Genomic DNA, 17,893 nt, shown 5'->3' with positions numbered 1-17,893 from the left:
TAAAAACTTGAAACATGTCCACATTTTTTTTCCTGGAACAGGACTACACAGGGATTATATTTTGTGATGATTTTCCTATTATTTTTTTTTACTATAGTTTAAGAAGATATTTAATTGTCTTTTGAGTTAAACTGACCAAGAAGCTTAGATTCATTTATATATTTGAGGATTCAAATGTTGATAAGCTGGGCATATCAAAAAAGACATCTTGTGCGGCCTAGCACGTTATTGGTTGAGGACAATCCTCTGTTTTTGAGAAAATGAAGATAATTTATATAAATTATTTTTTAAATGTAGGAGTCAACTTTTTAACTTAAAAACCTAATTAGGTACAGTTTCAAAGCATAGGGGTTGAGAGATTTAGAGGCCCAGCTCAAGTAGCTTTATTTTTCCTACTTGTTGTGGAAAGCCTTCAGGAATGTGATGACCTCTGTGAGTTTTTCTACATTTCATTTATCCTGTTTTAGTTGGAATAATCTTGTCTGATCGTAGGCACCATGAGTGCTAGGTAGACACTGCTGAGTTCTGTCACCAGCTCTTTGTCTTTATTTTGAGTCAGGGTTTCCTCAGGTGTCCCAGGCTGCCCCACAGCTTGCAGTCTTGGATAGCTACCTTTACAGGCCAACAGTCTTACCCCAGCGTCCATAAACTTCTTTGTCAGTGTCATTTAGTATAATCATTTCTTCTGAGCTGCTTCCAGTGTACTAACTCACATATTTATAGAATATGTGTGCCTTCCTTGCTATGCGTGAATGATTTTGACAGATGTGTTTCTTGTTGAGTTCTTCTTACATGACTCAACTGCCCTGAGGCTTTTGTCCCATCATTCGACTGACACTCTTTAAAGACACAAGTTACATGGATATTGATAATTCTAGCAGTCTGTTCTCAATGGTTGTGTTGACTTGTTGGGTTTATATATAACTGGTTACTGATTATTCTGACTAAAATAGCATAAATGAAATGTGAAATTTTCAACCATGTGAAAAATTTAAAACAATCCTGTCTATTAATACATATCATATGCAGACAATTTGTGAATGTAAATATGGAAGAAAAGTTCTTATAATGCCACTGTTTCTTTTTTTCTTGTTATATATAAATTGTCACCATGGCATTTAAATTCTGGATGCATTTACTTTTAGCCAGTTTATCTGTTTCATCAAGTTATTGTTTGACCTCCAGAAAATGCTGTGACACACATAACAACATACATAACATAAATGGTATCTGAGTAATGATACCCAAAGTTGTTTTCTGGCTTGTACATGTACACAGGTTCTTCAGTGTACATACATATATTTCCTGCCTCCCTCCCTCCCTTCCTCCCCTCCCCTTCCCTGCCTGCCTCCCTTCCTTCCCTCTTCTCCCCCTCTCTCATAGTGCCTAATTCCATAGGGAATAAAAATCAAGTCTGATTTTAGAACATGTAGAATCTTACAGGATTTGGTTCTTTTAGTAACTATTTGATACCTATTTATTCTGCATCCAAGATAAACTTTTTTTTTTTTTGGTGCCATGTTCTTGACAGTGTGTCTACCTCAGTGTCTTACCATTACATTTCCTAATTTGAAATTCTCTTCTCTAAAATAAATGTATAACCAAAGCTTTCACCTCTTCAAGTCTTTGTAAATGGTTGCCTTCTCAGAGAAATTTTCCTTAATTATCTTAATGTACTTTTAAGTTCTCTTCTCCTTTGTTCTCTCTCTCTCTCTCTCTCTCTCTTTCTCTCTCTCCCTCTCTCCCTCTCTCCCTCTCTCCCTCTCTCCCTCTCTCCCTCTCTCCCTCTCTCCCTCTCTCCCTCTCTCCCTCTCGCCCTTTCCTTCCCTTTTCTTTCCCTACTGTAGTTTTGTATTTCTTTGATTTTTTTTTTGGCCTTGTGTGACAGATCCAGCTAATTGGGTGTCATAGATACATGGTTTTGGTAGAAGGTAACCTTCTAGCAAGGATTGAGAGTTATTTCTAAGAAATGGCCACCCAGCTACTCATGTATACTTATGTGTCAGACCAGTGGAGTATAAGTAAAGGACACATTTGCTATGTGTAGTCCGAGATGGTTTGTGTCCCTGGGTATTTCTTATGTTCTTCGTCTATCTCTACTCTTCACCTCAGGGCTTTCTTCATTAATCTGGGCCTACTTTATTCCATGTGCTACTTTTTATGATCACATGCTTTCAAATGATCACATGGTCATTTTATTATGAACCAGCTACCTTGTGTCCTTGAACATTTATTCATTCTCCTTTTCTTACTCTTTGTTCATTGTCTGTATTAGAGAATTTCAGGCAGATTTGGATAATGAATTGATAGAATAAAAATCAGAGAAATAGGACATTTTTAAATCAGTGTTGAAGGCTGCCATTTTCTTGTGAAGTTATTCTAGTTAAATTTTCCCTCTTCTATTGAAAATAAAGGCTTCTCTTATACAATATATCCTGATTACAGTTCCCCTCCCTCTACTCTTCCCAGTTCCTCCCCATATCTTCTTCCATCTGGATCCACTCCCTTTTTGTCTCTCATTAGAAAAGAATAGGCTTCTAAGAGAAAACCACAAGGTACACAAGATAAAATGAGAAAAAGCAAAAACTATCAAATTGAAGTTGGATCAATAGAAACCTACAGAAGGAAAACAGCTCAAGAACTGACACAAGAATCAGAGACCCAGGAGTTCCATCAGAATACTAAACTGAAAGCTGTAATACATGCAGAGGACCTAGGCATTTCCTTACAGACCCTGTGCTTATCGCTTCAGTCTCTGAGTTCATGTGAGCATTGTTGATGTAGAATGACTGTTCTCCTGGTGTCCTCTATCAACTCTAGTTCTTACACTCTTTCTGCTGCTTCTACTTTGGGTTCCCTGAGCTCTGAGGAGAGGACCAACAGACCATAGTTCTACATCGGTTGGGTATAGAGTACATGACTAGGAAGCCATATGGATCTCACAGGAAGGGGGAAATTCAATAGATTTTATGGATGGAATAGAGTTAGGGAGGGACAGGAACAAGAGGGATCAGGTAGGGGAGGGAAGTGAAGATAGAGATGGGGGATGGGTGGAATATGGAGAGAGAGAGGTAGAACTAAGGGACATTTGAAAACCTAGAGCAGTGGAAACTTAAAATAATAGAGGCAATCCTAGTGCAGTCTCTAAATAATGGGGGAGATGAAGTCTCAACTGGATATCTCTTTTCACCAAATGAAGCTTCCAGTACCAGGACTAGGTTATACTCAGTTTAGATGTTGACGAAATGTATCCTGTGGACGTACCTAAATAACCCAGGCTGTTGCCAAGACAACAGGTTACTCTTACAATCTGACAGCAAGTCTTTATTGCTGAAGACAACAACCACACAACTCATTAAACACGGAGAGATCTAGCTGGTACTTATATAGACTCACATTTGTGTTTTAGTAACTTTTTACTTGTTTTCTCTTTTCCAGTGTTTCTTGCCTTAAATTTAATTCTTTGCATTCCTTACAGATCTGTAAATGGTGGGGTCATTCCAGGGATCTGAAACTGATGACTTAAGCAGTGTTATGGACTTTGAGGTGAGAGAGGAAGCTTGAGGTGGGAGAATAATCTTGGTATAGACTGAATTTAAATAGTGAGAAATATCTATAAGGTTTCCTCAGCTTCCTCAAGTAAGATTTCAGCAGAAAGACCTGAAAAGAACCTTAGCTAAGACACCAGATAGCGATGTATGGTCACAGTGGAAAGGCAATGCACATAAAGTATGACTAGCTTGGGGTCAGGAACCGTGACTTTAGCCTCCTGCAAAGCATGCAAGTAATTAGCTGTACATCATCAAGTCTAGTGCAGGGGAAAGACTTCTTCTCTGAGGCTTTCCAGGTAAAAAGCTTTTGATTGGCCTTTAAAAAAAAACAAACAGAAGAAAACAAAAACAAGTTTTTTAACCAGACAGTTCTTCATGACCTGACACCTTCCATTTTGCAAATTATTGTTGGCCACTTCTTGCTTTATACTTTCCAGGGATTCTGGAAACACTTAGTTGAAACCTGCTCTGGCACGTTTCTCACTTGCTTGGCCTTTGCTTGTGTTACTCCCTGAAAAACAGTGTTTTTTCTTTTCTTACTCTCCTGGAAAGCATCTGCCTGCCAATAGTGTGTTTCAATTCGTTGGTGAAGAAACCTGTCTCTTGCTTGTGTTCCTAGGGCACATTTAATATGTAAATGTCTCTTCCTGCACCTGTTTCTCTCACTAGATTATGATGTCATTAAAAACAATAATCGTTTCCTACAAAATAAAACTTGCATCTCAGGTACCTGCCAGATTATTGTGCTATCATTGGTGATCAATAAATATTTATTGGTAAGTGAATGATTGTAATGTGAGTATTTTACATCTCTAGTTTTTTATGGTGAACTTGGTGTTTTGTGTTTATCCCATTTCATACTGGACCAACTAAGAAGCTAATTCTAGTTCTCTGGACTTTCACACTGATCAAGTCTTTCTGAAAATCTTAGATGCTCTCTTTATGTATTGGTTTAAATTTACTCCATCTCAAGTATCTTTCTCAAAAATCTTCTGTTCTTCAATACTTTTTCCTAATATCTTCCACCAGAGTTAGCAGTTCTTTTTTGTTTGTTTGTTTGTTTTGGTTGTTTATAAACTCCTAGGTGTTTAGTTTTCCTATGGTCAATTTATGCCAAAAAATGATACGGTTATTTCATTCTGTTTAATTATTTATTGTCTTTATTATGTTTCTATTGGTGCTCTAAGTCATGTCCACAAGTGACTTGGGAAGGGATTCTCAGATCACATTCTATCACTGAGGGAAGTCAGGGCAGAAATTTACACCTGGATCCTGGAGGCAGGAGCTAATGCAGAGGCCATGAAGGAGTGCTGCTTACTGCTTGTTTTCCACTGCTTGCTCAACTTCTTGTCCCTGAACCACCAGACCAGTGGTGGGACCACTCTCTGTGGGTTGCCCTCCTACACCAACTGTAAATTAAGATAATACTGCATAGACTACAGGTCAGTTTTTTAGATGCATTTTCTCAATCCTGGTTCCCTCATCTCAATTAATTCTGTCAACTTTGTTTCCTATAGCTTTCAATAACAAAGTTATGACAATGTCATATCAAGGACATAAGCTAGGCAACACACTAGGTTATAAATGTCTTGTGATTAGAGGCTACATTGTCTTCATGTTTGTCTTTCTACTATTACCAGTGTTCTCTCAATACTAGTGGTACTCAGAAAATAATCTGTGAAGGAATAAGCCTTGGAGGATTGATAATTGAGAACCAGGAAAAAATGAAATGAAGTACAGAGGGAGGAGAAATCAATCACTTCAGAATGTGAATAATTGCTTTAAAATTGAAAGAACCAGAATGTCTCTAGGAAATGACAGCAACTATTCAGAGAATCGGCTTCCAACTGTCTTCAGAACCTGGAAGTGAAACTTAATAACTCTATTTTCCCTTGTGGATAGGAGCACATAGCTTTTGCTAATGCTTAATTTATCTAAAGGCACAGGACATATACTTTTCTTATTTGCTGGTTTAAATCATTTATTTGATTTCTATACTTCTCTGGGAGTTTTGCATTAAACACAGAAAGTCATTAGATTATGGTAGGTTGTTCCTACACACAAAGGTTTTTTTATTTAAAGATAAAATATTTTATTATAGAAAATAGCATTTCTTTGCTTTCTGTTGCTGATGTTTTTATACCTTACCAACTATCTTAATAATTACAAAACTATCTTAATAATTACAAAACTATCTTAATAATTACAAAAAAATCTGTGGCCTTGGCTTGAGAATGTTCTCCAAATGTCAAAATGGACATCTATGGATGTGAGGTTGTTTCATATATATTTTTAAAGCATCTAGGTCTTCTATATTTGGATAGAAATATTCAGGCAATAATAGTGGCTTCATACTGACCATTCATCTTGATTTTTTTTAATTTGTTCCATGTAAGAGAATCTTGTATTTCTTCTTAGTGTAACAGTTATGATGTCTCAATTTTAATTGATGCTAATGCTGGTAAAGTTATAGATGTTATAATCTTTATTGGAATGTGTGCTAATAGTTTTTCAAAGAATAGAAATTCAGTTTAGTCTTTTCAAATCTGCCATTTTACAAAAGAGAAGATTAAATGCATACCAATATAATAAATTGTCATAATGAGTGTATTAGTGAGCCTAACATGAATATCTTAGCCAAAACAGTCTACAACCATTTGAGTAATGGGGTGTCTTAGATGGAAGGTCACCCTCTGTTTATTATTAGCTAAATCACTTTAATTTCTGAGTCTCAGTTCTTCACCTGGAAAATATGACTTATAACTGTAATTTGTAAGGCTATTTTTAGAATTAACTGAGATCACTGGTAAAATACAGATAGTCTGCCTACAACATTGTGGTTATGTTAATTATTTTCCTCCTAGAGTTTAAAAAAATACTCAATAAAATAAGCTTAAGAAAGGAAGGCATGCCTCCAGAAGTATGAGGTGGCTGGTCATATTTTATCAACAGTCAAGAAGCAGAGAGAGAGATGAATCATTCCTGTTTTTCAGCTTGGGACCACAGCTCTGAATGGTGCTGCTAGCATTTAGGGCTGTCTTCCGTCCTCAGTTAAACCCTTTGAAACACCACTTATAGAGACACCTAGAGATACATCTCCATGGCTAAATCTAGTTAGGGTTATAGTACATATTACTAATGCAAACTGGTTGATTTCTCAAAGCATAATATGTAGAGTATGGCTTTACTGTGTCTAGTCCATTTTCTACATGCACATTGTGTAGCCCAGTCATGGTCCCTCATGCTCTCATCCTCCTGTCAGTGACTGTGTAGTGTGACGTCTGAAGAAAGTTTTCACATTCTTTAATTTAGGCATATTTTAGTACAAGCTGAAATTCTTAACAGTACTACATAAAGGGACTAGTAACATTTATTAATTCATATTGATTCCTATCAATTGATAGGAAAATAAAACTTAATATACAATGAAAATTATAAAACATTGATGAAAAAACTTAAGAAGATACCCTTCTTCATATATTTCCATACTCAATATTGTTAAAATATGTATACTACTTAATATAGTTTAAAATATTCCAGTATATTACCTATCAAAATACCAATATTGCTGATCATAGAAGTAGGAAAACAAAATCATAATGGGACAAAATAGTTGTGAACATCTAACAAGAGGTTAACATCCAGAATATATATCAGCTCCAAAACTATAATTGATAAAACACCCGGTTAAATAATAGGCAATAGATAGAAATAGGCACATTGCCCAATGGAGACATTTAAATGGCCAGCAAATATTGAGAGTGATAGCCCACCTGTAATCTGAGAACTCTAGAGGTAAAGTCAGGGTGCTTACCAATCTGAGAGTAGCTAGGCTATATAGGGAGCATGAGGTTAGCCATGGGTATATAATTTTACTTCCCCCCCCCCAATAGAACACAAATGGAAACAAAACAATAAATAGGTGGATAAAGTCTATATAAAAATACACACACTATCATTAATCACCAGGAAATGTAAATCTAAGCAATAATATAGTATTACCTCACCCTGTTAAGAGTAACAGTTACCAGAAAAGTAAGGATGATATATGCTGAGGAGAAGCAGAGAGAAAGATACAGTTGGATCTGGTTGGCTGGAACATAAACTAGCACAGTGTTTAAGGGGGAAAAATATCAAAAAGTTGAAAATAAAGTTAATATATGTATTTCACACACACCCTGGGATTTTACCCCTGACTATATTTCGGCATGAAATGAAGTCAGTGTGTCCATGATTTGCATGTCTATTGAGATACTGTTTACAGTACACAAGAAAAGGGAAGCAGCCTAAATGTTCATGAACTGATGAGTAGAGTAAATATGATATATACACAGAATAGATACTTAGCCATGGGAAAGTTGGGTAACTTGTAATTTATGACCATGTAGATGGAACTGGAGATCATTATTTTAAGTGAAATAAGCTCAGTACAGAAGGGCAAGTATCTCATCTCAATTGGCTAATCTTATGGAAATTGAAGGTAGATTATTGGGTACCAAAATTTGAGAGTTTTTACCATAGATAAATGGCATTTGCCCAGATGGCTACTTTTTAACCTGGTTTAAATATTATATAACATAATTTCCTGTATTGAAACATTATGCAGTATCCCTGCAATATGTGCAGTTTTGTGTTTTATGTAAGAATATAGGCAATGATATAATTAATTACATATACAAGCATACATCCCTGCAGTTCAGTGATGTGTGTTTTATAAATGTATTATTTGCAAATGATTTCATTATTTGTGAACATCACAAGAGTAGTTACACAAACCAAGATGGCTGTGACATCACTGGACTATGTAATCTAATGTGGCTGCCATTGTCTGCATCACTGTTGGAACTGTCCTATTTGTTCTGTTTGTTCTATTTGTTCTAGCAGGAGTTCATCCTTCCATATATGCTCAGAAGACTAGTCTATTTCCTTAGCCTTCATCTTTTGATCCTTTAATCAAATCAGTCTTCAATCTTGAAAATAAATCTAACCAAGTCTTTTTCTATTCCCAGGTTATTGAATTAGCAGGTCAAAGTAGGATTTGTACAGTTTTGCAGATTAGTGTTATCTGGAAGTAACGACTTCCAATCTCACCTGGACCTCATAACTGCTTAGTAATGTCTCAACTATTTTTTTCATAATGAGAATAAAATTGAAGGTTGTAAAAAGGGAGAAGTGAGAGGGTAAAGGTGCTACATAGTGAAATGCACTGCGGTTATATAGATTTGCTTGGGAAGAGTAGTCATATCCTTGGGCCCCAATAATATTTCAGCACATCAGAACACAATGTAGAATATTCAATAAAATACCTATTCAATAATTAGAAAGGATGTGGAGTCTGGGCTTTGGGTGCAGTGCATGATTAGCATGTGTGAGGGCTTGTATTTAATCCCTACCACAGAAATCAAGGATGTAAGCAGAGGAAAATATTTGGAGTAGAGATGGAGGAGAGAGAAAAGAAAAATGACAAGAGAAGGAAGATGGAGATATAGAGCAGAAGTGTGAGCAGTACATTTTACTATTTGGTTGAAGCCAAACTACAAGTTAAGAAAAATAAGCCAGTCCCCATATCCTATATATCATATCCTATATATCATATAATTTTACTTAAATGTCGAATGGCCAAGAAACAGGAATAGAGATAGACTGGTAATAGGCAATGAATTCTTCTGTGGGGAGGGACGTTAATAAAATTATTATAAAACTCGATCATAGGTATGGTTATATAATCTGGAAATACCTTAAAAATCATTGCATTGTATTCCTTAAATAGTTGTACTTTATGGTATATAGATTATATACCCTAAAACTCTTCAAAAGAAAGGAAAAGTTTTTTTTGAGTTCGAAGCCAACCTGGTCTACAGAGTGAGTTCCAGGACAGCCTGGGCTATACAGAGAAACCCTGTCTCAAAAAACCAAAAAAGAAAGAAAAAAAAGCTGTCTTCATTTCTCTGTACATAAGAAAACCCCCTGCTTACCTGAGCTGAAATGTCTGTGCTCACTTGCTTTTCTTATTGCCATTTTTTTTTTGAGCTATGTCTCTGCTCTTTCTTTTTGAGTCTATTGTGTGAAAAGTTCATGTTGTATACATGTATTTTAGTTATGTTCATCCTCCTCTTCATACTTCAGCTCCCCCTAGAAACTCTCTTTATTTCCCCCTCAACTTTGTGGGGTTTTGTTGTTTTGGTTTGTTTTTTGTTTGTTTGTTTTTGTTTTGGGGAATTGTAAGCAATAGACACTTTCCTTTTTTTTTCTGTTCTTTTCTTCTGCAATTGAAAAAAGAATGGAATTATTCAAATTTCACCCTCACTTTTCTCCTATCCTTTAAAGACACCTTTCTCTTGGATCTAGTGTAATATTTGCCTTATAATGAACACAGAACTTTTTTTAGATGAAAGTCTAAAGTCACTGACTCTAAGGCTCATTAACTTATTTTTAATCTGGTGAACGGATTCTCTTTCAGGATCCAGAGTTATGTTATTTTCCTGTTCCAAGTATTTGTATAAGTGTCATTAGGCATCCAAGACCTGGGTTATTACTTCAATCCACACCTGCTTATTATTTGTTTCACGCATATAACATCTTCATTCTTTCCTGACACTTGCTTTTATTCTTATTATCTCCTTACTTTTCTTTCCCACCCATAGGGGGTTTTATCTATTCTACTTCAGACAGGTCTCTCTCAAACCTTGACCTCAAGTCTATATCCCCATTGCCTTAACTCAATCCTCTTCATATTGCTGCCATGTAAATCACAAGGCTAATTAATAAGTTCATCTCCTGATTTGAGAATCTCGTATTGTCTCTATTGAATCCAAGTTCTTTAGTAAACATTTCAAGGCCTTTAAGCATTGCTACCTAATCTCATGTCACAAGTCAGTTTTTGCCCTCTTCAGGCTATCTTGCTGTGATTGCACCTGAATTTCTCAAGGTGAAATTGTTCTTTGTCCCCATGCATTCACTTGTGCTAGTTCTTTGGCTTGTAATGCCCTCTCTATTTTGTCTAGCAGACTCTATTTATTATTTAAGTCTCTGTTTAAAAGTCATCTATTCATCCTTTAGTCATTTATTTATTGTCTTCTTTGTAACAGTTACTATGCTTAGTAATGAAATAGACAAAACCTCTTCTCCTCACTGAACTTATGGAGCAGACCATCATTGAAGAGCTAATGAAACTCTCAATCTTCCCAGGCAAGGTTAATTAGTATTTTGATCATAGCTGCAGTAGTAACCAACAAGACAGTGTAGATGAAATGGCATGTTGTGAAAACTCCATTGCTTTAGAAGTCAGCAATGATTTCCTCACCTTCACAATAATGAGAGTAGTATTTAATCATTACAGGTCGTGAAGTCTTGATCATAAGGTGTCTTTCTCAGATTTGCTGAAAGTAATAAGTGTGTCTATTTAATGCATTGTTATACTTAGTTACCTTTCAACAGTAATTTTGATGACATCATTTAAGTTTTATTTACCTCGTGTTAGAGATTTAATTGACAGTATAATTATCTCTTATTTTTTATTTGCTTACAGTTCCTAATAAAAAGGCTAAGGGAATGATGAGCAGGTTTACAGCAACCAAGGAAAGCCTGGGGTGATTTCTTGAGTAATTGACTTGACTGCATTATTTTTCATGAAATAGTAATTATTATTGAAGATGAGTATCTGAAGAGATTTAAAAAGTAAATAGGTATTCTGAAAACTTGCTGAAACTCCCGACTGCAACAGTTACCATGCTATATAATTCAGCACAATACACATTACTCTAATATCTCCAGGTTGTGTACAATTTACATGTCAAGCCTCAGTAAAGCATGAGTTTCCCTTGAGAAAATCTTCTAGGAATCCTACAGTTGGAGGTTCTGGCTTTAGCTTTGTCCTTGTCAGTTTTATTAAGACTACACAGTACATAGGTCACCTTGCTTGACTCACAGTGGATACTTACTAAGCAGAGGTTTCCACTAATGTTTTTCTATCTGCATGAAGGCACCATAGATTTCACTTTGTGAGAGAACTCATTCACTCACAGTGTATGGTACCATATATTCTACCTGCACATTATTTCACTGAGATTTATACACAGAGTGAAACCCTTACAGAAAGTGGGCACTTCCATCTTCTAGTTGACAGTGTGCTGCAAATGTTTACTGCTTTCAAGGGATTATCATTTATTTAAGTTGCAGCTAATGCCTTCCATGAATTTTTTTAAATCTAAAAATATGGAAATAGAAGCTTTCCAGATACAGGATTTTAAAAATACTTGGTTATATAAATGGAATACAAAATATGATGTGCTAAAACTCTCTAGGATGTAGAGCTCTGCTCTGGCTGGAAGAATTTACTACTGACTTCTGTTAAGGCTATCAGGTATTGTCACAGCAAAGTAGGGAAGGTGGAAAACAGAACAGTTTTCTAACACTGTTGCATTGTGACAGCTTTTCTTTTTAAAACTGACATTCTTCTATTGACATAAATTCAAGTTTCATTTCAATGACACTAAACCAGTAGACGATAGTCACATATGTTTGATCATTTAACAATAGATGTTATCTCATTTCCCTTATATCCCAACCACTGATTTCAGTAATTAACACTGACTGCAGATTATTATACTCTAGTAAGCCAACATCCAGGAAACAATCTGTATTAATAATTCATCATGAGCTTAATGAGCTTGTTCAGACAAATTTAAATATTTCTTGTACATAATTAATTTTTAAAATTTTGATTTATTTTGATTTTAGACCCCTTCCTGATGACTACTTTTTTCTATAGCAAGTAACTGTCAGTGTTACTGAGTTTAAACCCAATTGCTCTGATCTCTATTACTGAGTTTAAACACAGCAGGAAAAAAGAAAGGAATCTCAGCTTTGTATGTGAAGGGGCAAGGTAGGCTGCCCTGAGGACCCTTAGTCTGTGTGTCATGTAATAACACAGAAGGACCATTGCATTTTTCCATAGCACACCATCAACACAAATTTTACTCTGAACAGTGCTCTCTAGATTTGTGCTGCTCACTAGTTGTATAGAAGAGTCTTTGCTCTATTACACATAATTTTGTGAATTTTTATTTATTTTCACAGTTGTATTCTCCATGGAGTCAGGAGGATTCTCCATGAAAACATCTTAATAAGTTTTTTGGTCCAAACATTGTCTCAAAGTGACTATTTAATAATTATTATTAGAAAATATTTTAATCTTGCATTATATTACCCATCTATTTACAGTATATTAATTAGCTGGTTGGCTTCCCATACTTTCTCTAAGGAGAACTAAACTTTAAATCTCATGTAATTTGCATGTAAAAATAGTAATTGGATTCCTTCAAGTTGTACCCTACAGTTAGTGAATGAATGAATATAAATTTTGCCTTACTGGTTTTTGGTTTTTTTTTTTAATACTTCATTTTTAGTTGATACTCGGTTGGTTACTTCTAATGTATTCATTACCTAATGAAGTCACTAATCACCATGAATAGCTTATTTATTGATGCCAAGTATATTTACTCCTCAGGAGTATCTTCAATTCTGTTACCATAATAGTGTGTCTATTTCATATAGTAAAATTGGAAATAGCATTTTATATTCTTTTATATAGATTGTCCTGATACATTAAAGGTGTTGTATATATAATCTCATATATGTAAAAGGGTTTTGAGAGAGAGAGAGAGAGAGAGAGAGAGATAAAATTTATAGAGAAATGAATTGAGCTCAAAATAATCATTCTTAGTGAGATTGCCCAGATCAGAAACCGAGATGTCAATTTTTTGTTTTAATCTCTGCATCTTAGCTTTGAATCTTAGATGTGTATGTTTCATTTGGAATACCCATAGAGATCAGGAAATTAGTAAGAGGACATGGGGTGGGTATTTTAGGGGAGAAAAGATAAGCATCATGTGTATAAGGGAACAGGATAAATGGAAACTGGGCTAGAAAAACAAGGTAGAAGAGGGAATACAGGCAGGAACAGCTAACATTAAAGACATTTAGGAAAAGTCATATGGAAGCAGAGTCCTGTAGAAGATGTCGTTTGTGAGAAGCCGCCCACCTTGTTTTTCAGAACGTATCTTACTGGTTGCTGAGACTCACTGATTAAGCTGGACCAGCAGGTCTAGCTCGCCAGTGAGACCTAGCCATCTGACTGTCTCTGTCTCCCTTACACTGGTATTGCAAGCATACATCACTGCTCCTAGCCTTTTATATATACATGCTGGAGATTAAATTTATGTCCTCATGCTTTCAGGGTAAATACTTTACTAACTGAGCCAACTCCCCAGCCTTGGTGAAGGGAATTTTAAAAAAGAATATAATTGGTTGATTTAGAAAAGCCCACTATACGTACATGATAATTTTAGCATACGGCTTTGAAATTTTGTCAAAGAATGGAAAAACAAACAAACAAACAAAAACAAACATTCAAATTCAGGGCTACCAATACTTTTAAAAACAGGATAGTCTCTAGTTTTAGTACTTAGAGATTGTGTCTCACAAATCTGATATATGAGTATGTTTGTACATGGGTCCATGTACATACATGACTGTGTGTACATGAGTCGGGCCAGAAAACCACAATGGATGCCTTCTACTATTTCTATCTACCTTATTTTTGAGGTAGGATCTCTTGGTCTGTCTGCAGCTCTGTTACTTGGCTAAACTGACCTTCATCTTCCTGTCTCCACCCCCCAGAGCTGGAATTATAGGCAACATGTCTAGGGCTATGATTCGGATGTAGGTCCTGGGGATTCCAACTTGGGGGCTTATGCTTGTGCAGTAGTGACTTTATCCACTAAGCCATCTTCCCAGGCCCTGCTTACAACATCTTTATAGAGGTACATTATGTCTTCTGAAGCAAAATATTAAATATTTCTAGATATTACCAAACACAGGCTTACACCATCAATTCAAATATCTTTGGAATCTTATTAGAAACAGGATTAGGTTCATTTCTATGTAAATAACTTCATGCTATCAATTTCTGACATTTGAAGAAATGTGAGGTTTTGTTCCTTCAGAGAATTAGACAATACTACTTTCCGCCAATCAGACAAATAGCTAGCTGCTTAATTGAAAGTTTGGTCGTCCAGGGCTTAATATTCCACATCACTTGGAACATTGCTTTGTATGAAGACTCTGCAAAAAGATGTTTTTGAATTACTGATTTCCTTGGTGATTTCTTCCCTTTTATTAAATATATTATACAATATAATCTGAATAGAGTTTTCCTCCCCTCTACTCCTCCCAGTTCCTCCTTCCCTCCTCCCCTATCTAGATCTACTCCCTTTTTGTCTCTCATTAGAAAACAACAGGCTTCTAGGAGATGACAACCGAACCTAACAAAGTAAAATATAGTAAGATTAACTTGGATTTTTTTAAAAAAATTCTTTCATGTATGTGTTTTGAAATGAGTAATGCTAGTTTTTCTTCAGATTTTCTTAACCAAGCCTTGTTAAGAAGATGTTCTTTAGGTGCTAACAGGCCCAGTATGTTACAGGTATTAGCATTCTAATGCACACAGCTCCTTGTTTGGATTACATCTGAGTAGTTTTAAAGATTCAATAAAACATTCATATTTGAAGACATACATATATGTAACTACCAAATTAAACTTATCTTTATAAACTTTTTTTCTATGTAATTTAATTTTCTAGTTCCTAGTCACATTGATGGTTTTATTTTGTTAGCCCAAAGTCACCAGTTTGGCTTTTTAAAAATTAGTTTTAGAGCCTATAAATAACTCCTTTCCTCCTTCTCTTTTACTTTGGTTAATATTCACATTGAATATTCTTTGAGTTATAGGCTAATTTGTGAGTCATTTTTTCAAATTTTCTGATACATAATAACACTGTGCAAGTACTTTAGTAGACATTGGACTTGATTTCACTGTATGGATTATAGTGGAATCTTTTGTTGCCTAATTTAGTAATAATTTTATCATAGTAAGTTAACATCTCTTATAATTTTAATTGTTATCAAGAAGAATGACATCGTTTTAATTTGACAGAAAATGTAGGAAGATGAATTAATGACAAATTAATAATTTACCACCTTTGCATAATACTGAAGCATATTAGAAGGATTGATGATAGAAAAGGTTAACAAATTTTAGCAGCTTTCATTAGCTGTGCACTATCATATGTTTGTGGTACTGACTGAAATAGGCTTTATAGCAAATCTCAGTCTAGGGAACTAATTACTTGTGCCGATTGCTGCACTGATGAATAGGCCCTCATTGTATCATTCCCCTAAAGACAAGGAGCAGCCTGTGGTTCACTACTGCATCCTGGCTGATATTTGATAATAATTTTAACAGATAAATGTAGGAAGGCAGAATGATGAAGTACCTATCCCAGCTCTTTGACTATCAAAGCCATGCACACAACCATCTGGGTACCGCCTCTTTCCTTCTCAACTAAGGGGAATTTTACAACTGGGTTCAAGCAATTGTGTTGTGCTTGTGTACTTAGTTTGTATATATTGTAAATTTATTTTGAAATGATATCATTGTGTTAGTTTTTATTTAAACTAGGTACCAAACAATGAAGTAAAGAAAGAGTAAATGAATTCTAATTTTCTTTTCTGTGGACCACAGTGCCCACACACTTTTGTATTTCATTTTGATATCATTTCTCCTTCTCACACATGACCAAAATCAACAAAGGAATTGTTTGATGTTCTTGTCTCCTTTATATTCTCTGAAAAGGTTATTGGATTCCTACTACTTTTAAAGTATTTTCTTTAAAGTAACGTACTATTTGTTGTGCTTTTACTGTGCTTTTACAACTTAACTTTTAACCAATAATCAATACCAGTTACAAACCTCTTTTTATAGACGATATCTTTAAAAGATTAAAACGAGGTTGACTTTATTTGGGTGTTTTGGGATCGTCAGCTGGTAAAGAGTATTAATTTGTCAAAGCTGACACGTACAGTTTTATTAGCTCATGAAATACAAGTAAGATTTTTGTTTTTTATTAGTCATTCCTGCAGAAGTTTTAATTATGTATATGTTTTTATTTCATTTTTGAAACTCAGAGGTTTTCATGCTGTACATCTTTAGCGAATAAATATATTCTCCAGAGGATTTTTTCTCTATGTAGCAGAAATAAACCTCTATGTTAGTATTTCCCTTGTAAAATATTTTTAAGCATGCTAGGACGTGGGTATTTAACAGCAGAGAAACTTGACATTTATGTGTTGCCATATAAAAGATCTATGTAATTGGGGGAAATATCATAGAACTTGGATTTTAAAAAATAAATTTCCAAAAGTATGCTTTCAATATAGTAATTATTGCACATCATATAGCATGTAGTTTTTAATTAAATAGAATAACAGGCTACATAAAACAGAAATTCAATCTGATTTGCTTGAAAATAGATTGCTGTTTCACTCCACAAGAATGGTTTATTTAAAAACAGTAAATGGAAAAGAAATGCATTTTCTTGTGTTGTTCTAAGCCTCAGGGGCTAAATGTAATGAATATTTTAAGAGATTATTTTAATTAAATTCCTGCACATCTAAACAGAGTAATATTTTATTATCACATACATAACCATGTAACCGAGATATTCATTAAAGTTAACACTTTCTGGACCAAGAATTCATCGTATGATTTACTGACCTTGTGCAAAAAGGCACAAATTAGGAAGAAAAATGAAGGGGGACAGACTTTGATTAATATAGGTAATGCTATACCATATTTATAATAGCCTTTTCCCTATTCTGGTTTATAAATGCAGCCACAGAGAAAGGTGCCCTGCTGAGGCTGAAATGAGGCTGAGATCAGAGCACATGCCACGGGAGTGTGGGGAAACTGATCACACTGTCAGCAATTCATTTCAAAATGATGTATTTAGTGCTCATTTCACCTTCCAAGAAAAGGGACAGGAGTTCCTTAGACTAGAAGGTGATATTGTTATTTTCAAGGACATACCTAAGTTAAAGATTACAGAAGCAGAGTGTGAGATGCTGGGAGAATTAAGAGAAAGGAGAGGGGGAAAGGCAGAGCAAACAAGGAGAGCTCTATGCAGAGAGTCAGTGCTTCCACGCTGTTTGATAATTGCTAACATATGTGGCGTCTCTGTTTCATTGTAGTCGTCCTCGTGAGTTCTGGCGCCTTGACTACTGGGAAGATGACTTGAGGCGCCGGCGACGATTTGTGCGTAACCCTCTAGGATCGACACATCCTGAAGCGACACTAAAAACAGCCGTGGAACATGGTCAGTGTTTAAACCATTCCTTGCCAATAGCAGCAGGTACAGTACTTGGTGATGAAGAGCATAACTTCTCAAATACAAAGCACGGCAGAATGTCTAAAAGCACATTTCACAGTGTCTTACCCCACAGAG

The 17,893-nt window shown here is 35.3% G+C and overlaps 1 protein-coding gene across 1 annotated transcript in view; it reads left to right on the top strand.

The window, feature by feature from the left end:
- The window catches only part of Lrba (LPS responsive beige-like anchor protein), a gene marked incomplete at its 3' end in the record, with an annotated part of 362,529 nt that overhangs the window by 263,779 nt on the left and 80,857 nt on the right, over positions 1-17,893 (top strand). The window contains exon 37 of the mRNA XM_028789471.1: positions 17,640-17,764. Coding sequence (XP_028645304.1) covers positions 17,640-17,764 — 125 coding nt within the window. The remainder of the gene's footprint in view (positions 1-17,639; positions 17,765-17,893) is intronic.

The sequence above is a fragment of the Grammomys surdaster genome, unplaced genomic scaffold (genome assembly GCF_004785775.1).
Source record: "Grammomys surdaster isolate TR1022 unplaced genomic scaffold, NIH_TR_1.0 125834, whole genome shotgun sequence".
In the NCBI taxonomy this organism is placed as follows: Eukaryota; Metazoa; Chordata; class Mammalia; order Rodentia; family Muridae; genus Grammomys; species Grammomys surdaster.
The sequence above is the reverse complement of the archived record's forward strand: the minus strand, read 5'-3'. Positions and strand labels throughout refer to the sequence as shown.